Raw genomic sequence first — 24110 nt, forward strand, 5'->3', positions numbered from 1 at the left:
CGAGAGGAAATAACTGTGAAGCAATGTTTTAGACGTGAGGCTGGAAAGTTTTGTTCTGCCTAAGTGCATATTGCATGAAACTAATACAATAAAATATAGAATGAAAATCTGGTATAGGCACTGCTGGATGTTTTGAATGCTGAGTGCACTATACCCCAGAAACAAGAACTTATCCTTTTTACCACTGAAAACCCTAGATACTTCAAACTTCTCAGGAATATATAGCCTTTCATATTCAAATTCACATATTTACATATGCTTAAGGAAAGCTTGTCACAACTATACGTAACTTTCATTCTCGTTGCCTTAATTTCGATCCAGTAAGAAGATATGAAAAATGTTTTCCCCATTACTAAAGTTTTATGTATTATGTTACTTTATTATTGTTTATTTACATTTTAGTTTTAAATTTTTCTTTACTTTTTAGAAGAAATGCATTGTTATTATTTTCTCAAGTTTGTAATTTAGGTTATGGAGATGAAACATTTTTTCTAAATTTCAATAGCTCAGATAGAAAAGCGATAGAAAAAGATTACATTACTTAAGAAGTATAAAGGAAAAACGTTGAACATCAAGGTGGAGTTCTAAGAAAAGATAATAATCTCACCGACACAAATGTTTTATCATTTGAAATTTAAAGGCCCCTTTTTTGTCTTCGTGTATGTCTGAAAAGAAACTTCTTCGAAAATTACAGAGGAATATACAATGATGTTTAACTGAAGGACAATCTCGCAGAATTATAACGTTTAAAGTAATATTATACTTAATGAAATGCAATTATCTATGCGTGAGAAAAAATTAAAAAGTAATGAAAACAGTCTTTGCGAAGAAGTGACGAGAGAGAACATTCATTTAAAATGAAAAGTTTCTCTTTTGATCTCTTGAATGAGAAACATATTTAATATCATTGGTTGAATATATTTAATCGATGACTACCATGTATTTATTGTCAATGAATGATTTGAAATTTAATTCTTGGATAACTCTGTAGAATCAATAGGCGCTTTTAACGAACACGAATCTTGAAAAATAGATTCGAGTTCTCACCGAATCCGAGATTTCTGAATTGCTAGCTCGGTGTGCTGACCATTACCCTGTAGACTCATTAGGGTTTTATGAAGCAGCATATATGAAAAATGTGCAATGCCCTCGCTGGGACTCGAACCCCGGACATCTCGAGTATGCTACCGTTACATCACGACGGCATGCTGGAAGGAGGGACGAAATACCTTATAACATCATTAAAAAGCATGAGTTACCTTAACCTCATCCTCTCTCACTTAGAAAGCGACTGGCGGAGAGGACGAGACCTAGTCAATCAAATCAAAGCATTGACGATTTATTATCCATCAATCAGTCAGTGAATTTCGAAAAATCAGCCACTCCTTCACCAGAAATTTAAACCAAGATGCTACCTAGATGTATTGAACTCTACTTCTTAAGGAAAACCAGAAGAAGTCATTAATTCATTACAACATGACAAACTGATCCTTCGTATAGATAACTTTGAGCAGCATTAGCATGTTTCGTTTGTATCACGAATTAAAATATTGTAGTTCTGTAGTTGAATTCAAAAATGTAATCAAAATTTTCTTAGCGCTTTTTGTGATACATATAAATTTTAGCTGTATGTCTCCCAAACCTAAAATATATGAGTAGATGTAAATTTATATATGTATCGTGGACATACATAATTTGAAATGTAGAAATATACTACTTTTTCAGCTGTTCTTGGATTAAGAAACATTTGTATTATGAATCCATATTATACTGGAATTCATTTGGGGAAAGGAAATTTGTTGATGAGCATCTGCATATCATGCCTTCTTTGAATTTCAAAATCTATAAATTATTTTTCATAATATTCAAGTAGAAATCTTTCCACATAATTTCCGGAAGCCTTTTTGAAAAAGTGCCATGCAGGCTATTTAAATGAATCTAATTGCTGATCAAATGCCTGGTCCAGAAATAATTTCAAAATATTGGTCCCACAAAAGTGGCATGTTTGATTTCATTATCATTTATGTTAGAACATTAATTTCTCAGGTATGGAATCCTAGCCTGCGTTTGTAACCATTAATAAAGTCCATCACAAATCTTAGCTTTTAATGTACAGCGGCGAAAGGTACGTATTTTAGGGATCCTTAATTATCCGAAAGTAATTAGCTGATCATATTAAACTTTCTTGAAATTAACAATGTTCGATTTGACCAATGATTTTGGATGTGTAACTATTTTTCATGTCTTTGTCATCTCATCTGCTAAGGAAATCACAATATTCTAGGTAATCCAAATGAAGTGGAATAAGAATAGCAATTAATTTAAATCCACGCAAATCGACCGTTCGTAATTTTCTTGCTCAGGCTTTTATTGAGGATTTCGAAACTTTCAAAGATATTATTTTAGCTATGGCAGGACTTCTGACTTCTAAATGTTAACTTATTACAAATGTAGTAGAAAGGATTAGTAAGACTGGCACACTTCCAAAGCATTCTGCGGCTTTTACAGTAAGAAATAATACAAGTTGTTGTTGTGATTTATCTCATTTGACTGACAGTAACATCAGAACAAGCCCACAAAATTCATTGTGGCAAAGAGTGCAAGATTGCGCCTGTCATTGGCAACAGTCTTGAGCACCATACAGGTGAGAGTACGACTTTGCTCAGTCCCGCCTCCAATTTTGATGGAGAGCAGCCTAGAGGAAAGGGTCCGAGGGTCTTCCCCCCTTTCTCTCGCTCCAGAGGACTCTAGGCTCGCCACATATTTAGAGTGCCCCCATACCTCACAGACACTACAGATTTACAAATATCTGTGCCTTCTCGAGAATTCGAACTCAGGCGCTTCGGTACGGCAGTCAGCGTCGCTAACCACTATTCGGTTGCGCGGCGCAATAACACATAAATTAAACGAAATGGTAATGTGAAAAGAATAACACAAAGAAGTAAAGAATAAAAGACGGCTTAAATTAAATAAAATCATATAATATAATTTAATTTCAGTAAACTTATATATATTGCTTGAACTTTATGTACTCATATATTCTAAGAAAGCATATGCATGCCACCAGCAGATGTGAACAAGTGGCATCAGTTAACAACTGTGAGTAATATAAAAGTTTCAATTCATATTTAAAATCAACATGCACAAATGCATAGAAAAAAGCCCTATTTATTCTACACGCAGTGCAACCTATATAAATTTTGAGTGAGAATTTATTAACAAACTAAGTGATCTTCGTTGTATGGAATTGCTCATAAATCGTTTTAGAACGCTAAAAAATTAAAGCTTATTTGTAATATTGAGTAATACTAATAGTTATCTCTGAGCACACACATATAATGAAAAATAAGTACTTATGTATTATCCTGTCGGTTGACGGAAATTTCGGCATCTGTCGCTAATCGTTGCTGCGGAATTCTAAAGGTCATGGTCATTCGTAATTGCGCTAAATAACGCTACTTGGCCGACCGACAGTATAATGCGTAAATATCGAAAAACAATTTTAGATTAAGAAACTTTCTTGCATGAAGAAGTGAATGCATGATGAAGTTTTCACAGATCTTCTTTACTGAAGCATAGTTCTCTCAGAACAAAACAATACATGCACATATTTTCCATTTTTTATAGAAATGGAACTGAAGAGAGAACGGAAGTAGCAGACACGTCTTTAGCGGCGCAAAAGTAAGCAAGAGATTTTCGGATTACGATGTAGATGTTAGAGAAGAATAATTCCATTCTACTTCTATTAGATAAATTAATTAAGTTTTGCAAGCCAAAACTACTATAAGTTTTTGTTTGCAAAATTTAACATTGCTCTTGAATATAAGGCATTTTACCATTATGTAAATACATGTGTAATGAGAGTTATATCGGAATCATAAGGATTGACTCTGAAATGATGCAGTTCAAAAAGATCTACTACAAGTATGTAACACATTTTAGGATAGAAAGGATGTATAACTAAATTTAAAAGGTGACTTAAGGATATATTATAAGTAAAAATTTAATTTTATATATTCTTTATCTTATATACATGTATGAACATTTATTAGCGTCAGGTCTAGGAAATAATATTTGATTTCAGGAAGCTAGTAGAATGTTCAATTAGATCTTTATTTTTTTCGTAATTATATTGAATGTCTATAACCAGAACAAAGTAAGAAAATCACAAATTTGATGTCATATTTATATTTGTAGGGTTTTATTTATTTTTACTAATAGTTACTTTTATTTGTGAGCTTTTTCTGTTTTCTCTTACCCCTCGTATTTCCACACCAGGATATAAGTGAGTTAGGGTGAACGAGAGTATTTATTGTTGGAGCGAAACGTTTACCAGAGCGTGATTTCGCTATTATGACCGCACATTGCTAATTCTTCCAGCTGTTAAACTTAAATATCGGCTACGCATTCGTGCCACCGAATTACTATTTTACCGCGGTTTGGTTTACGAGTCAACCTGTTAGCTCAAAATTGAATTGTGTAGTCCTGTACTACTCCTACTTTTAAAATTAGTTTTACGTGTTTTTTAAGTTCTCACCCAAGTGGTCGGTGTTTGCAAGCACGCAAATGCGCTCCGTTTGTAAATTATTGTATGCTCAATAAAACGGTCTTTTACACCCTTCCCCTAGTTATATTCATCTTCAAACCTGTACGAGAATTCGTAAGGATTAACACTTAGGTAGATTTAGTCATATTTTATGATAGCTAAAAAGATTAGATCTACACAATGATTTACTTCTACAACCGAGATTATGGTACTTGTAGCATATTTTTTTTTAAAACAGCGATAACCATCTAGTTCTTCAAAAATCTTTTAATGTGAATTTCGAATACCTTTCTTCCTTGAATAGCAACAAAACTAGTGACAAACTTTCGATATCTTGATACCAAAATTTTTTTACCCTCCCACTTTTCGACTCAGAAAGCTGAATTCTGTGAAACGACTCGTCAATAATGCGAATCAAGGGATAATTTTTAATCGTAGAAATGTTATGCTCGGGAGTTTAAGAGTTTTAGCAACAGCACGGAACGCAAAGTAATAAAAAAAGACGAAACGAAAACGTGCATAAACCTTTGGTGGTGGTTAACATTTGAATTTTTATTCCACTGATACGGTTCGCTTCAATAAGTTCCACAGCTAGTATCCATCTCCAAATCGAGTCATCCACCATGAATGCTTTTCGAGCCCAAGGACGCGTACGATTAGCAAACTGCGCTCAGGAATGCGCTGAGGGATGAAACATAATTGGAAATGAAAAAGAAAGAAAAGAAATAGAATAGTTTTTACGGTAAAGGAAATACGTTGAGAACTAAAACAGCACCTCTCAAATTATATTGACTTGATTCATGAAATAATTATACTTTGTTGCAAGGAAAGTGGAAAAAAGAAAAGTGGTCTAGAAGGTTTTATTATCATTACAAAAAGAAAATATCTGATATTAGTTTGAACAAGGCATTTCAACATAACAACTGATCCATATAAGTATACGTGAAATTTAGAAATACGTTCCGTTGCTCAGAAAAAGCTATGGATATTCACAAAAGTAATTTTATTGAAAAAACTTTGGTCTTTCTAACTTTAAACTTTGGTCTTTAACTTTTGGTCTTTAGTTTGGTTAACTAAAGCTTAGTATTTTTGTTCCGTTGATTACAGCAAAGCACTCGAGGGCTCTCTGCCTTAGGTAAAGAATGGCTTTGCGGAGAGCTTTCTACGGCAAACTGACTCGTATACATGTTATACACTGGGAAAACCATGACAACTATGCAGCCAGCTTGTTCGCCAGAATTCGAAGCTGTGCCAAAATGCCCAGCGCTGAGAAACTTTACCGCTCGACCGCATGGTGATCCTACCTTTTTTTTTCCTTGTCTTCCTCTAGCAGAATAACTTTATCGTTTGTAGAAAGCTTAAGTCTACTGTTATTTAAATGTGTCATTACTTGTGTGCTAATGATTAAAGTTAGTATTCAGAAAGAATGACTTTTGTTGCTGGAAGAAGCTGGAAGTTTCATTTAATTTTCTTTAGACCTGAAAATAATTGGATTTCTTAAAGTCTGTACAGATGCAAGGCAAAGTTGCAGTGTGATTGATTTCAATCAGAAAAACCTACTGTTGCTATTCAAGCTTCTTTAACTTTGTTTTAATTATAAACATGAAATGTTAGAAAACCCGAGTTACCGCTTTTAAACTTTGCCTTTGTTTATTTTAACTTTGCCTTCCTGACTAGTTGTCAGCCTTCGTAAAATATTAGTTTTACAGTATATTACAAATAGACAGAGAAGAAATTAGAATTTTAGAAATTAAGCTAAAAAAATGTCATCAAACGGAAAATGAAAAAAAAAAAAAAAAAAAAAAAAAAAAAATGAGCCATTCAACTCGTTACGCAGTTAACGTTTCGTGTAATGATTATGAATAAAGTAATAAGTGAAAGTTTTCATCTCTGACTGCAGCTTCGTTGGAACTTACTCCAATATCATCAAAGCATCGTTGTTATGGTGGTGAATACCTTAGAAGTATAGAACTTGAACTGGAATTTGAAGTGCTTAGTCAAAAGAAGAGATACGAGACTCAAAAGAGGATTTTTTTCCACTCCTCTGACAGGAATGGAGTGGAAAACGACACTGCTACGCTGAAAAAGCTAAGAAATCCAAACTGAGAAGAGAAGTAAGGCGATTTTAATAATTTTAATAATAATTAAGTAATAATTTTAACGGCCAAGCAGCGGCCGAGTGATCTCTGAACACTGATATTTAAAGCCTGGGTTCGTATCCAGGCGAACAGGCTGGCTGCATGAGCGTTTTCGTTGTTTTCCCCATATGTAACGTGTATACAAGCCAATTTCGCTTAGAAAGTCCTCGGAGAAAGCATTCCTTCCTTCTAGGCAGATAGCCCTAGTCTGCTTTGCCGTAATAAACTACACGAAATAATTTTAACTTTCTAAAAGTGAGATCTCTGTTTTTTAATACAAGAATGGGAACATATCGAAGAACGTTTTACTTTCTTTTTTGTTCACCTTATCGAATCTTTTCGCTTATCTTGTATTTTAGGAATCGGCGAGTTTTCCTATATACGCAAAACTGCTTGCATAAGCTGATATAGAGCTATTTAGTGATTTTCCGGAATTTCAAAATACTATTTACAGAGTCTTCAGATGTTCGATTCACAAAACGAAAATATAAAATAATAAATGAATAAATATATGTAGGATTCTAATTTTCATGCTTTTATTCTTGAGCGAGTGTCATTCGTTTATATTTTATTTATTAATTAATGTTAAGAGTATAGGTACTTATTTATTATACCGTCAACTTTTAAAATTGGTTATCATTAGTTAGGCTTAAAATTATGCAGATATAGTTCAGTAAATTCAGGTTTTTAAATTTGTTCTTAGTCTACAGTTTTGCAGTGAAGAGTCAACAGAACCTGTTGAGCAACAGGATAAGGAGGTTGCTACTGAATTTGTTGAAGCAGATCTCAGTAGTTAAAAACGCCAATTTCATTCTGTTGGGAACTCAGTGCATCTAGTAACATTGGGTACTGTCATCGTTAGTAAATCGGCAAACTATACCATCTCGTCTGAAAAGCATCAGAGTTGAGAAGTGACAAGGTAAAGAAAAAGAGAAAGTAACTTCCTACGATTGAGACGTTTCATCAAAAAATGCTAGATTTATAAAAAGAAAGGAGGTAATCAAAATAATAAAGCTTCAGAAAAAGAGAGAAGACTTTAATTAAAACGAATTAAAACGAAAATTTTAATTTAATTTTTAATTAAAAATTTTAATTAAAACGAAAAAAGAAGGTATGAAAGCGGAGAAATAAAACCGAAAAGGAAAAGAAAGAAAAGCATACCAGATGAGAAGGAAAATACTGCCAACAGAGCTTCATCCAAGACTTCCAACTTTCTTTCATTTAAAGCTTCTGTGAGCCGATTTGTTTCATTTGGAGATGGATTATTATTTGGATTGCGACAAAGCGGCTCTCTGCCGACAGGCGGCTTACGATATCTCTCTGCCTAAATGGAAGGATATCTTTTTAAGGGAAACTGGTTGTATTTACGTTAAACATGGAAATAAATAGAGAAATTTGTATGCAGAAAGACCCTCCCTCTTTTTTTTTTTTTTTTTTTTTTTTTTAAAGCTAGGTAGAACTATCAGTGGTTTGATTTGGTTTAACCTGGTTTGTTTGATTACGACAAAGCACAAGGGAAGGGATGTCTTTGTGGAAGAAATTCGCTCGCATCCATCGGAAATACAAATGTGTGGTGCTTTTATTGCGTGCCGCTACAGGGCACCCATTTGGTGGTAGAACAAATGAGGCAGGGGAATTTATCACAGAAGAAGATGAAGCAGAAGGCTAATCTGTACTTGTGTGATTCTTGTTGATATGTAAAGAGGGAAAAAGGAATGCACAAAAAGATGTCAAATGATTTAAGAAATGAAAGAAAATATAAGGTGTCTTAGAACTGAAGAGAACAAAAATAATGACTTTATTATAACGGAAAGTAATCTTTTTTATATAACTATTTTAGAGATTGTTGCACAAATACTGCAACTACTATTCGGGATAAAAAATTGCCATGTTTTATTTTCCGTAAAAATTGGCTTTAAAAAATTGTAAGAAATAACATTCTATACACTGGTTTTTTAAATACTTTATTTTATAACAAATTCAACATTTTATAATGACGTATACATATTTTAGCAATAATATTAATTGCACTACATATGATGATATGTTATGCCCATTTCAGATGAATCCTCTGCAAGATGGTAATTTAATACGCACATTAGTTGTACACAAAAAAACAAACAAAAAGTATGTAAATTTGACCTTTGTTTCATTTTGATGCGTTGGTTAAAACATACTGTTATTTATATTGTTTCACTGTTAAAATATATTTATATTATAATTCTCTAAAGTTTCGATAATAATTATTTGAATGCTGTTAAGTGATCTAGACGGCCTTACCACTGCCCGAGTGTTTAAGACTACTAAGTATTGGCAGTTCAAAACGGGTTCAAACCCAACTGAACGGGCTGACATGGTTGGTTTACGTGGTTTTTCTCATATGTAATGTGAACACTAGTCAGCTTCCTATAGAAAGTCTTACACGAACACAATCCTCTCTTTAGGCAGAGAGCCATCGTATGCTTTGCCATCATTGAATAACCTAACCTTAAATGATGTATACTGATGTGTGTACTTTTCATCTCTTTCGTTGATATGCACAGAAGTCTTTTACAATGCTGTGAAAAGCGCAATTTAAATGTGAATTTATAGTTAACTATTCCAGCCGTCATGCAACTGCGTTTACGAAATGTCTGAATAAAGATATGTTTAAATTACTTTAATATAACTTACGCAGTAAGATATTTTTCATATGAGCAATCGTAACACATATTCTGGATGTTAGTATAAGAAAAGGAATAAAGGGTTTCCCCTTTATTTCTTGGTGGGAATATTTCGTTTTCGGTATATCTACAGCGTATTTACAACCTCGAGACAGACATGAATAAAATGTTTTGTTCGACTATTTACTTTATTTTTTTTAATCAAATGCTACTTGAAAGGTATAGTATTTTGCGCACCTTTTAAAAGACTTTCTGAAAATAAGTTGCATTGAATATTTTCATTTTATACTTGTGAGGATTTATTACTAATTGTGTTTGTTTTCAGTTGTGAAAATAGTAACTTATTTATTGCTTACCCAATGACTTAGGAGTACTCGTATAAGAGCTATAACCGTCATCACATGCTCCTGCTGTCCAAGGGCTTTTCTTTTTGTCTTTTTCGCTCGCGGAAGGACTTCCATTTTTCGCAAGTGAGGATACGATATTAGATATAGCATTGTCTATTTTCTCTGTTTCTTCAACAGTAGCTTCCTTTGTGGGATCATCCTTCTTTGTCGCCAGAATTTCTGGCGGCGACGACTCAGACATCTTTTCTTCAGAACTTCGGTAACAGGTCTATTGAAACTAAGGAAAAAAAAAGAAAAACTATTAGAATATTTTACTGGTAAATAATATTTGCAAAAAACAATGAACTCTAATAATATGACATGCAATAAGGAATAAATAAACTCAATTTCCTTTTTAAATATTCCCTTCAATTTGTTAGTTTGAAGCTTCGTCAAAACTGATTGAAATCAAATTTAATCCTGTGTTTCTTTTAATGACTGCTCCCTACTTTGCTTCTACTATTAGTCAGAAATAATCGAGTCCTAGAAAATGTTTTCATCTTATCTGCAAGAGCTTTGCCTAGCATGCACTGCAGCCGATGACCGATATTACACCCACGAGGAAGGGAATAGCAAATCTTGTAGTATAGTAACTTTGGTTACAGCATAATATGTACCTCATGAAAAAAAAAAAAAGGCGAAATTTTGACCCCGCATGCATGCTTTCAAGGTCGGTAACTTCAAAAATTTAATGTATAATTCAAGTTTTTATATACTAAAATATCAATATTTTCCCTGAAATCTGGGACTATCTTCATACTTTGGTCTATATAACCTACCCTCAGAACACTTTTTCACTAACTGTACAGCTGAAAAATGAAACAAAAAGTTAAAATGTACCTTGACTGCGGACGAAGAGGACGAAGTACTTACTAAACTGTGGAGATTTAGTTTGTAATGGTAAACATAGTGTCATAAACTAGCAGGTTAAATCGGATTGCCGTAAAGATGGAAAAGAATTAATCTACCTCTATCTTTATTAATCACGTGACCGTTTCTCCGAAATAGGCTCATCGATTTGAAAAGTGTCTTCAGGCATCAGTAACGGCACACACTCGTCGGGGTTAAATGTGGCTTGGATCGTTACCTCCAAGAAACACTCTTCGTTTTGTTTTCCAACCCGCAGAATGCAGCGAAACTGAAAAGAGGTGACTGATGGCTCAATTGGTGACACTTTCTACACAGCAAAGTTGTACAATGATAACGCAAAAGAAATTTCACTTAAAAAGACGGGAAATAGAAATTCACTCACGGCCTCCTTTTAACTGCATTCCAGTGGTTTTGAACTACTGATTTGAAAGCGTGCCTTTAAGGGATCGCCTTTGTTAATTTTCAGGTAAAAGACTAAAGAATACTAAAGAGTATTTCTCCTGGGAACGCAGACAATATTCAGTATAACTGAGTGTAACAAACAGGCGGTTTTCTAAATAGGTCTTACAGAAATTTTATCTTTGAAGGGCGTTAAAAGAGCAAATATTTGAATTTTGTAGGATTGTGAAGTGATTAATATTCTTCATAAAAATGCACTAAATATTATGTGTACAAAACTATCTAGAAATTCAAATTGACTAGCTTCAGACTATGAGCTCGCTACCTTCAAATAATTATTGAAAGCAATTCAAATAAGTATTGGAAGCGAAAGATTGCAACAAGGTGACGGAGATGCCTACCACCTTGCTCTAATTGTTGCTGCGGAATTCTGAGACGCACTTCTGTGTGCAGCTCTTAAATAAAACATAGTCAGTTTCTCTGAACAATCCGCCAAACAGCCACTGCTACGGAAGCATTCGACACGTTTCGTAAAAAGGATTTCGCCGATTTCTATTATTTTGTTAGGCCCTCAGAATTTACCTAAAGCTCTGTATAGGACGCTTTGAATGCAAACTTCCTGCAGTTGATTGCCCCAATCTATTACTGTTTTGTGATAATAGCTGTTTTCTTCTGCTTTCAAGAGATGTTAATTCTTTCGAGCAATAAATTTTGTAAAGCAACAGGATTTCGGTAATAAATGTGATTATACAAGTAATCATACAGCCCTCAAACTAATCTTTCTCAAAATACAAGGTAGTACAACTATAACTAACAACAGAAACTGTCATAATGCACATAAATTTGCTGTACTATAACTTCGAAGATAAAATAGAAATTTCACTTTTAGCTGCGTAAGAGAAAATGAGAAGATAAAAATCATATGCTTACGAAAGAACAGAAAAGAAATTTTGAGAATTTTCTAGCTTATGCTCGAAAGCAGTCTTTTAACCACAAAGTGAAATAAAATTCCCATATAGAACAGCAGCTTTATGTACTGATATAAGAATTTTATTAGCAGAAGAAAAATAACGCGAAGATTAAACCTATGTGAAATAAATGTAATTTTATAATTAATTGATTGAAAGAAAGATATGACTATAAAATTCTTATGAGGGTCAAAGCAAAAGAAAGGAGTAAAATTTTTTTACCATTCGGTCAGTAATAATGAAAATAAACTCCAATCAATTATAATCTCTGTTAAATGACTTGAGTGAAAAGCTTTGGTCTTATTCAAAATTAGATCACTCTACTTGCATGAATTTTTTTCTTTTTCAAATTTGAGTTCTTTACATTGAATTATAATTTTAGCAGCATTTAATAAGCTATCAAAAACATGAAATAGATTGTTTTGTGACATCAATGCTGACGTTATGGTGTTGGCAGATTAATGTCAGACAGAGCAGCAAATGCCACAGCAGCAACATGCATTCGGCTTTGTCCAGAAGAGAAACCACTGTTTATTGGGAAAATACAGTCTTTCTTCTTCATAGCTCCAAGCTAGTGATTTGCAAGTCGTTTATACAATAGTCACTGTTCAACGTCTGTCCGTGGGTGCGCAGTATTGATATATCCGTAATAGCAGCTGACAACCTGTCAGACGTGCTTTGTCGAATCAACTCGCGTGTTACCGCCTTTACCTCCATCACTGAGATACTAAAGCACGGCCAAGTGCTTTATCACCATGGTAATATTTTAAGTGTTTCGTTATGGCTTTTCCTTAGTCTAATACAAATTTCAACCACATCTCTTCCATACCCAGTCATAAAGACATATTCCTCACCCGCCGCTACAGAACGTATTAGATATTTCCGATCCCTGTAATCAAATCCCGAAGACCATGGCTATCAAACTGCATGTTAAAACACATTGAAAACCTTTGCAAAACCCACCACAGGGCTGCCACATCTAATTTCGAAAAAGAGAAACAGATGCAATTTCGAAGGGTTTCAATTAGCCCTTATAAATGAGTTCCTGAACCAGAACTTTGAAGGGCAAACTGTTAGTGCACGGAGAAATTAAAAAATAAGATGAAGCTAATTGTTTGCCCAGCAGAATAAGATTTGAAATGAACTTCGTTTCTTACACAAATATTATAAAAATTTTTTTTGTGAATATGTTTCCTTCCTTCTCATTATCTTATTCACAACTAAAGAAGATTCTGTTTGACCATCGAAAGTATAATATTGCAAATGTACACTTACATTACAACAATTCCTGTTGCTAATTATTGGCTTCTTTCGTCTTCTGTCTTGCTCATTACATAAAATCTTTGCACAGAAAGGAATACCTTCATATGTTTATTTAAGTGAAGAGGTTGAAGTAGGTCAAGTTTTTTTAATTCCGAAACATAATAAAACTAAAAATGTATTGATATTAGTATACTCTGTCATCAATTAATTTAAATAAGATGAAGATTTCCAACCACTATGTGATGAACGGCATAAGATTTAAGTTCATTAAAATGAGTAATCTCTCATACATAATGACTATAATTTTTTTTAATAGAAGCGATGAAAACTTTTTTGCATGAATCCTAGACATACCCAAAATTTCAATTTTTTTTTATAATAAAATAAATGAGTTTTCCTTATTTTTGAATGGAATTGATTTTTTTAAAAATTCATTTGGTGTTTGAGAAGAATTTCTTCTTAATTTTCATTAGGAAATATTATTGCATAATGATGATAAATAACTCTGACACTAGACATACAATGTCTGTGACTTTCAAAGGAATTAAAAAATGGTTTATACACAGTTTTAAAAGCAGATGCAATGCAAATATTGTTGAGAAATTGAATACTTTTTCAAAAGCGTGATCACGTAGTAATCCAAAATTCCTACAAATTTAAATAATATAATTATTTTGAATAATATAATACTTTAATAATCTCCCACTGAAGCAATTAACAAATTCCTGAAAATACTCTTAATATTTTTTGTTAAATCTTTGAGACTTTAAGAGAAATAATATAAATCATTATGTTAATAATCATTCTCCTTTTAATCATACCCCCGAGCGGTAAAGTCGCTGAACACTTGTAGTTCGGTCCGAGGTTCGAATACCGCGAACGGGCTGGCTGCATGGGCGTTTTCGTGGTTTTCCACAGGTGTAACGTGTATACGAGCCAGTTTCCCTTAGAAAGTCCTCCACGAAGGCATCCCCTTCCCTTAAGCAAATGGCCCTAGTGTGCTTTGCCGTAATTAAATAAACCAAACCTTTTAATCCTTTTTTCATAGGTTACAATTTATAAAGAAAGGAAACAAAAAACGTAAAATATTCTCAAGTGAAATTTCAGTTATTTTATTATAAGGATTACTTTAATTTCAGTTATTTTATTATAAGGATTAGTATTTATATGTATTAATATTTATTTTTAATACTAAGATAACTTATACATTCTTTGTTTTTTCACTTTTTACAGCTTCGCATAATTCGTGAAACCAAGAAAAATGCTTTAACTGGAAATAAATTCAAGACTGGAAAAGGAATATGAACTATAAATAAAATCAGATCGAAGACTATTATTTTGCTTGATTTTAAATTCGAACATTTTATTCATATTACTATGAAACCAAAGACTTCAGGTCAATAGTTTACAATAAAATTAAAAAATTTACTTATTTATTTAAAAGATATTTGTTTTTAAATTGAAAACGCATATTTCTTAAAATTGATAAAATATTCAAAGAAAATTTCGTTATTTATTGACGAATACTTTTTAATGTTCATTTGCTTACTTAGATTGCAAAATCCAGCTAATATTTAATCTATTTAGACTTTCGATTAGTCGAACAGAACAATACAAATATGATTTTTTTTATTAAAAAAGATTAAGATAAACAATAAGGAATATTTTTCCTTTCTTTTGAGTAGTATTAAATTTTATAGTTTTCTTCGATTTGAAAAATAAAGAGAGATTTATTGCAATGATTTTAATACGAGTCTTTATTGATTATACGCTACGAATGAACTAAACTCGTTGAGTTTTTAAGAGCTTATTATTTAGTTCTTTCTAAAATACTTTCTCTCCGCTGGTATTAATCAATTAACAACACCTGTCTCATGAATATGTTAATTCTTAATATCTGAGCTAATTAGTGTGTAAAGTGCACAACTTTTGTTTCAAAAAGAAAGGAGAAAGGAAGTTATCTGTTGCCAACACTAATTAGTAAACTTTAAAAAATATTTTAACAAGAACTGCAATCAGTTTTCTCAGCAAATATACGCTGTATGCTAAAGAGCAAGCTGTGAGTTGTTTGTAAATAAACAGAGCCAATATGCGAAATACTGATAAGTAACCAAACGAAAATGATAATAAATAATACAATTTAAAATGTAGCGCACCTTCTATTAGTGAAATGTTTTTAAAAATCTCATATTCAAATACGGATAATTCTATACATTTAAAATTATTGTTATATGCTTAAAATATGCATACATTTTTTGTATATGATTTAGTATATCTACATCGAGCCTAGAATTAAAGAACATAATTAAAATATGAAAAATACATGAACTTTTATACGGTTACATCAAAATTTTACACACATACATATGATTCAAGAAATCATTTAAACTGTATTTGATGAACATACTTAGCTTATGAACTGGATAAGCACATTCATATGATTGTAAGCAAAATTTTACATATATACCTATGATCAATGAATATATCAAAAATATATTTAAAACACATACATAAAGCAATAATATGCACATTTTTATTTGGTTGCAAGTAAAACACATATACAGGATTACATGTAAATATGCAAAATTTATGTTATATACGAAACTATATAAAAATTTAAGATCTATGACAAAATTTTATATAGTTGTTCACAAATATACAGAATGTGTTTACTGAAAGAAGTCAAACTTCGAGCATGTTAAACATATGTCACAGGGTTTGAAGACTGAATTGATATAAAATTTCAGATAATTATCATTGGAAACTACTTTTAATGGCAAACCATGATATTAAATATCACTCTGTAGCTACTTAAAAGTAATTTAACCACAGCGAGAATTTGAAATAGAATAAAAAAATTCACGGCAAACCCTTTCATTATACATCCTGTATGGAATCGTGGAAAAATCACGTTGATTAACTACATGAGACATTGCCTCTCAGTAACGTTATTGCCATTGAATCGAAAAATGCAGTCTTTAGTAGGATTCCAGAATCGAGTAAATGATTACAATACACACATTCCCATAATTGTAAGTCCAGAGAATTCATGTACAATCGTAAATTACAAGGATTTGGAAAAAATTTATTATCTAAATATTTATTATTTAAGTAATGGTTTAATATATATGTATTTAGTCGTTTAGAATCTCTTAGAGAGGTCCTGAGGGCATGCAAACCATATTCATTTGCATTTAAGTTGTGCAAAGGTAACTTATTTCTTCATTTTACTTAACACTCTCAGGATATCCAAAGGCTATTGTTCAAGTTCTTCAAAATCCTTGGAACGTCATCAAACATCCAAGGACACTTTCAGGATGTTTTAATAATGCTGTATCTGCGGCAGAGCAGTTGACTTGAAAAGGTCAACCACTCGACCGCAGGTGGGCAGTTTTGGGATTTGCCATTTGTACGGAAACATTCGTTTGATAAAGTTTCTTTCATTCTGCTCATTGTTTAATATTGTCTTTTTTAAAGCATCCCTGATGTTACACAGATTTTTTTTTCATTTATGTTTTTATTTTCCTGTTACGTTAATATTGATTTTGAATGTTGGAACTTATGAAGCAGTATAATATCGCTATTTTTAGGAAAGTTGTAGGAAACTGTGAATCTTTGTAGCAATTCTATTAAACTAAATGTCAATTACCTTCATTAAATTGCTGATGCTGATTAGATTAAATAAGGATTTCCAAGGTTAACCTCGGTGTGGTTTACTCTAAACAACAACCAATGAAGAAAAGTTTTTTTAACGAAAGTACCAAACTTTTTGTTGCTTTTAACCAAAATGTCATAGTAGCATTAATATATGAATACTTAAAATAACGGAGAAGACTATTAAAAGCTCCTTCAGATAGATATGTTTCGTCACCCTGACAAAATATTCTGTTTAAACAGTAGTTTTAGTGTCCATGTTTAGTTAGGCTTTACATGATTATTAGTCCAAAGGGGCTTTGTCCCTGAAGGACTATTGTTTTCGTTTTGCGATTTTGCGTTGAATTACTATAAATGTCCGTTTCACATTTCAAACTGTTGCCACCAAATGTTAGAGTCCTGAATTACATTTGAAGAAATTAAATAATGAAAAATCTGCATAAATGTATGTATATTTCTCGCATTGTGATAAAACAACAGTACATAGAGCCATCGAATTTTGAATAACGTAATCCTCCTACGAATATGGGCATGTGGAAGACCAAATTTGAAATTTGGAATTTGTTTTATTATCGATTTCATATTTTGTAAAATTTTAACGAATTTTTGATTAACAAACTCAAGGATTTCAAAGCGAGCAATGGCAACAGTCTACGGGGGGGGGGGGGGACCATTTTATCTCCAGTGCGCGGAACTGTGTATCGGAAATTCTAAAGATAGGCTCATTTTAAAATTATTTTGCGACATTGCTATTGAACTGAATTTTATGGTTTAAATGCAAAGAACATGATATTTAATAAATAAAGGCAACACACAAAAGGTTAAAAAAATGCCTCTTTGGGCGTAATTTAAAATCTGAAACCTTTCAGATTTGTTTTTGTAATTGTTTTATCTAAATTCCAATTACTCGGTCAAATTTTGTTTAAATTATTTTAATTTAACTATTTGATGTTGTGACTAATCTAACTTGTCTGAAATCAGAACAAGATTCCGAAATTCATGGTGGTAAGTCAAGATTGCGCCTGTCGTTGGCAAGAGCCTTGAGCACCATATAGGTGACAGCAACACTTGGCTCAGTTCCGCTCCCAGTTTTGAAGGAAAGCACCTCGGGAGGGGGGTGGACAAGTCCAAGCCGGCTCGCCGCATATACTTTGAGTACCCTCATGCCTCAGAGACATTATGCATTTACAAACATCCATGCTTTCTCAGGGATTCGAATTCCGACCCTTCGGTACCAGCGTCATTAGCCATTAGACCGGTTGGGCGGCAATTTAACTAATAGCCTGAAGTAACGCAAAATCCAAACTTAGATTGCCGCTGATCTTAATTAAATACTCAATGAGTATAACTGGTGTGCGAAATGCGTACGACATTATAAACTTAACTAAAAATCATCTTCGGTTTAAGATTCAGTTGCCAAAGTGATGTGCCTTTCACCGTTACTACAGCGAGCAAGTTCATTACACACTGGATGTGCAACGTGTATACGAGCCACTTTCCCTTAGAAAGTCCTCCACGAAGGCATCCCTCCCTTAGGCAGATAGCCCTCGTGTGCTTTGCCGTAATTAAATAAACCAAACCAAACCAAGCCATACCAAGCTTCTCAAGTATAATGCAAACAACAGGAATCTGAATCTCCTAGAAATTTCTCCTCAATTGCACCATTCCTAAGGCAGCTAATGCTTTTTGCAAGAAATTATCTTACCTCTTGTTTACTTCTCTTTTGCATTGCAAGTTATTATAAAATATTTTATCAGTTTGAAAATTAAAAAACTATTAAAATTTCTTCAAAATTATATGGCTAGTAAACAGATTGCCTAAAAAGTTTTCTAATGCTCAAAGTTTGGATGCAAATGGTCCAATTAACTGTTCAGTAAATCATTACTAGTAAAAGTACTCTTTAATATTAAACAAATAAAGAAGTAATGTAAATTTTATTTAATTATAATCATAACTTGTAGGTCAACAGAAAGCTTTAAATAAGACTTCATCTATCCAAATGATTTGATTCAACTTAAAAACTCACTTATGCATCTATTTCTCTGCATTTTGATTGCGCCTTTCTTAAACTGAAAGAAATGATATGAGAAGATGTTTGAAAGAAAGGATATGTAAAAGCAAACAAAAGAAATTATACCAAGAGTATTTAGCGTACGATATTTTATAGAAATGTCTCAAGTATTGCGCCGGAATTTTAAAAGTAGTAAAGCGTTCAATTAGTTTTTGCTTACTATAATTTTTTGAGGATAAATATTTTGTTAAACATTTTAAAATATCTAACCGATGCAAATAAATAAATAAATAAATCTAATATTTGTAAGGTATTTATGTTACAAATCTATACTTTCCCTTCCCTCCTTTCGTTTCCTGCCAGAATGCAAATATACTCACATGTATTTAAGTGAGGGTTTGAGATTGTTTTAGTCAGAGTGTGTTCTGTCTACTGAAGGCCATGTTATTAATTGTATTTTACGAAAAACAGTCCTGTTTACGGCGTTGCTTTATTAGTGCCAATACGCTGTCACACCGGTGTAGAGTAAGCGCCAACTTGCGCGTTAAATATATCTGCGTAACCTCTGGCGAACTAAGATTTAGTTTTAATTTAAAATTCTACTTTTGAGTTCACGCCATAAATGCTGGCTTTTGCACCGGGAGTGCCTTTTGATCAACTTACTCAAGTTCCTAATAAAAGGGTCGTTTACAACCTTAGTACGTTTTGCGTTTCTGTTTGCTTATTTAGTAGCGATAAGTCGCACACGTCTAGATAGAAGTCTTGACTTAGTGAATATTATCAAAACAAGTGAGATTTATTTATCAAAACAAACACATTTATGGAAAAGACATCAGATCAATTCACATTTAATGTATGTTGAATCATATTCAGGATAATCTGCTAAACTTAATTTGAAATTAATAATTATAATATCAGATGAAATTTAAATCCTGCTTGAAATTAATGGTTACTATTGAACTACAGAGAAAAAGCGCATAAAAGAGTAAATACATGCGATGTTTGTGTCTTCACTTAAATATACATAATATAGATATTCTCAAAATATGGAAAAGGTTTTTCTGTAGTCATTCATTATAAATGGATCAGTTTTTTTCTCGTTAGCATTTACCCAATTAAAATACATTCTGAGTTCAAGCCCTGATTTAAGGTTTAGATATACGAGATGGTGCATAATTTATTTTGAGACGAAGATCCTGCTCCTGCTAACGTTTAAAACAGACAATGTAAAATTTCCTAAAATTTGCTAATTCAAAAATTCTTGCTTAACTTACATAAATTCTGGCTTTTAACTGAGATCTCAGGCCCAGTATAACCAGTCTGCAAAAAACCACTATCAATGCGTAAAGTAAACAATTTATGTATCATTGTAATACATGACTGAAATTCGATTTGATTATTTCTGCTTGAGTTAGGAGTGTGATTTCACCCGATGATCCATTGACGAACGTGGCAAAAGAAAATTCAGGAATACTATACCTTTAACTACTAGAAATAATTAAAATACTTAGTAATACACCAAAATCAAAATGAATTCAAATTAACTGTGAATTGCGTTTAAATATTGAATTAAGTATTCGTATTGCAGTATTATTTGAAGTGTTAAAAAAGAAGTTACACGCAACCTCTTGCACTAATTTAATAAAACAAACAGTATCTTGGTAATAGAATTATTGGTAATAAGATAAACTATATCTGGTATCATTATTTGATTTGATTATTATTCTTATTGACTTCTATGGGAAAGATTAGACAGCTTGTCATGTAGAAAGATCTATTCCCTGTTTGTGCAAGTACTCAGCAAATCATGCTTCAGTGATCACTGAGACATCCAGCCATCAAAGCTATGTATTACAAGTAATCAGACAGCGAATAAAATGTAACCACGTTTTCCTTCCGATTCCCTAAGCAGAATCGATATGGACTTCGATAATGTCATCATATTTCTGGAACAATCAATAAAGCAATCAACTTGGCTGCGGAATTTTTCCAGATATTTAACACCTTCTTCCACCATTAAAACTTTCTGTAAGATAAGTTGTCAAAAGATATAGCTAGCAGGATTAAACATCGATTTTTCAAGAATGGGAAAAACTTCAAACACTTTATAAGTATTCTAATTGTCAGAAAAATAATGAGAATTGTTTGGCGTTGTGAATGTAATTCATTTACTTACGATTATGCGTTTGAAAAACAGTTGATTTTTTTAAGAAGCTGAAATTTCTTTCAGTTCCTTACTAAACATTTAAAGTCAATAAAACTAAGCTATTAATCTAATAGTCCATATAAGTAACGCTTTTAGCGACGACTGTTAAAGTAGGAAAAAAAAAGAAGTTTCTTAAGTGTAACTTTTACCTGTTTCATGTTTAGCTGGTCTTCCAATACACAATAAATATTCAGAAATGGGAAAATGAAAAGAATGAGCAGTTTCAAAGTTAAATTCCATCGACCTTTTCATACTTAAATAGTTATATGAAGAAAAAAACCCATTTCTATACATCAAAATCTATTTAGTGATGATTTCGCGTTAAAATATTGTAATGACAGACAGTATAAATGCAACAGATTGTCGCAGATATCACTCCTAGTCGTTATGTTGAAACCCCTAATATAATCATCCTAAGCCTAACGAAACCTTCAGCAAGGACAGCAACGGTTGCAAGCTTCTGCTGGTGTTTTTCATAAGTAAAATGCATTCTGAAGATACATACAACGACTCCAAGGAAATAATTTCAATGTTGACTTAGAGGATAGCAGAACAATTTTTCTTTGTTCTGTTTTCTATGATTCCTGTTTCTAGCACTACTGATGTCTCTATTCTGAATTTGTCTGCAACATAAGAAATTCTGCAGTAGCAGCTGTACTGCAAATATTTTGCTTATGCAATTTCCATTTCACTGTCCGCTTCAAAACTCAATTCAAAATGAGTTAATACATACAAAATGTATTAATGATACAAAATGAGTTAATAGCCAAGTTTTTTCAATGGAGTTTCTTCTCTGAAATAATGATAATTTTTTAATACCATCCTTCCTCTCCCAGCAAGTCTCATATTTTTTTCACTACAGTGTATTTCATACTATTATTTATTCATAACTTTGTATATTGTTATGAGGATATGATATGGCATTACGCCTAGCTGTCTTGGTATGCATAGCACACATGAAAGATTTTCTAAAGAAAATTGATTTGTATTTGTATTAAACTTTAGTGGATTTGAAACAGTACAATATTTGTGAGAAGTAAAATGTACATTTATCTCAGAAAAATCTGAATTTCTTTTATATTCAGTGCTATTTTAAGCATAGTTATATATTTTTTATATCTATCGGGATCCATTTAGCATTTTCTATCTATCTTTCTTCTGTTTAAGCTATTAGGACAATTTTTATACTGATATTATTTTTGTGTTTCACATTGGGGATAAAAATCCGCACAGTGTTATGAATTTCACATGAAAAAATACCAGTACGGGAAGTTATGAATACGGAAAAGTCGATATGGAGAAAAGTTCATACGCTTAAAATTATGCACGGATATATGCACATTTTTTAAACTTTTTTTTTAATCCGTGCATTTTTTTTAATTGTAAGGATTTATTTATGCTCATGCAAACAAAAAGCTCGTATAACAAGTCTCATATCCGAAACACTATAAAATAACGTTCTTTTTTTATAAAGCAATGTATGGAATTCAAATACATTCGTTTTGATATAAATGAAGAGCGTGTTTATGTATAGAATTATATTAAGTGGGGCATTTTATTTGATTTATGCTGAGTTTTGATGCCTTTTGCAGATATCTAAGCCACAGGAATTCAGTCCTCTCTGTAACGTTTAGTATTCTTAGCGAGTATAAACTAGACATCAATAGATTGAGTAATGAATTATCCTTAAGAGATTAATCCTTAAGAGTAAGGCCTGGGATAGCAACGAACGGCTGCACCGACCTGTACGTGATTCCTGATGGTTCCGTCACAGCCGTCTGATATCACGAAGAAATTCTACACTCTCTTGTGCGTAATTTTATCGCTGCAATGTGCATCGCTGAGATATTTATGGACGATAACACTCGCCCACATACAGCTCGAGTGGTACGGACTTATCTGGAGAATGAACCACTCCATGCCACCGTGGCTTGCTAGATTGCCGGACGTGAATCCCATACAGCATGTGTGGACATGTTGGGACGACGGATAGCGGGTTACAGTGTGCCGCCAGGCACCCTCCACGAGCTTCGACATGCATTACAGGAATGGGCGCTACTGTTACAGAAATTGTTCAACTACACTACTGCCATCTTGCCTCGTCGTTGTCAAGCATGCATTTCAGCTAGAAGGTATGATACCCGTTATTAGCGTGATATTTCCATTCACATTGGTTTGACATTTTTGGTATTTCGGAATGTGATGGTCGTAATACATGTGTTTTTTATTTATGTCTTAACTTTATTGTTTGCTGTGTGGTCTAGTAATGCCACACCAACCTTTTTGATCAATTTCTGGCATATATTTGTTTTATTCAGTGTTTTGTTTTTGTTGTTTACTTTTTGATCAGGAGTAAATTTCGGCATTTATGTTCATCAAATGGATTATAACATATTAAAACTTCTTTAAAATTGCTCTTAAGATTTCACAAGGAAACACATAGTTTATACTCATAAACACCTTTTGCTTTTCTGATGTTTCTATGTACATTTCAGTATTTGTTTAAAAAAGTAGTGTACTCACGTATTATGGAGTAAATATTGGAGGCACCTTCTCATAAGGCTGTCAATCACCAAAAGAAATAGTTTCATATTTTTTGATAAAATTTTGACTTGATGCTTATCGAAGGGTTGGTATGAAGGAAGAGAATAAGGAAAGAATTCTGTTCCATTCTATTCTTTATGTCAGACAAAAATAATTTCGTTTTCGAGTTATTTATTTGAAGACATTTAAATTAGTTACATGCTGCGGAGCTTAGGGCTTTTGCGTTAAACGCGCGTATGTTATTGCTAAATCATGGTAAGCTCGGCCTATAGGGAAATGACATCCGAGTTACTTAGATCATTAATTTCAACCATTGACTAGTAGTTTTCAGTCTGTGAGAGATCTAAAGAATGTGCCAGCCAAGGCAAGAGTCGAACCCCGTACATGTGTTTGAGCGAAACTAGAACAGCGTGTTGATATGCAGTCTCAAATTTTCTTGTTGAAAAGAGAGATGATGGAAGT

The 24110-nt window shown here is 32.7% G+C and overlaps 1 protein-coding gene and 1 long non-coding RNA gene across 2 annotated transcripts in view; one reads left to right on the top strand and one right to left on the bottom strand.

Annotated features, from left to right (window-relative positions):
* LOC146993333 (uncharacterized) overlaps positions 1-14787 on the top strand; it is a 72130-nt gene extending 57343 nt beyond the window's left edge. Inside the window, exon 3 of the long non-coding RNA XR_015038345.1 lies at positions 14467-14787. This is a non-coding gene — a long non-coding RNA (uncharacterized LOC146993333). The remainder of the gene's footprint in view (positions 1-14466) is intronic.
* Positions 1-24110, bottom strand: part of LOC118198446 (sodium-dependent dopamine transporter-like) — a 459018-nt gene that overhangs the window by 181812 nt on the left and 253096 nt on the right. Inside the window, exon 2 of the mRNA XM_085807121.1 lies at positions 9704-9971. Within this exon, the coding sequence (XP_085663247.1) occupies positions 9704-9935 (232 nt within the window). The 5' untranslated portion in view covers positions 9936-9971. The remainder of the gene's footprint in view (positions 1-9703; positions 9972-24110) is intronic.

This window comes from Stegodyphus dumicola, chromosome X1, assembly GCF_044657685.1.
Source record: "Stegodyphus dumicola isolate Sdum_Otavi_A_Nest chromosome X1, ASM4465768v1".
Classification (NCBI taxonomy): Eukaryota; Metazoa; Arthropoda; class Arachnida; order Araneae; family Eresidae; genus Stegodyphus; species Stegodyphus dumicola.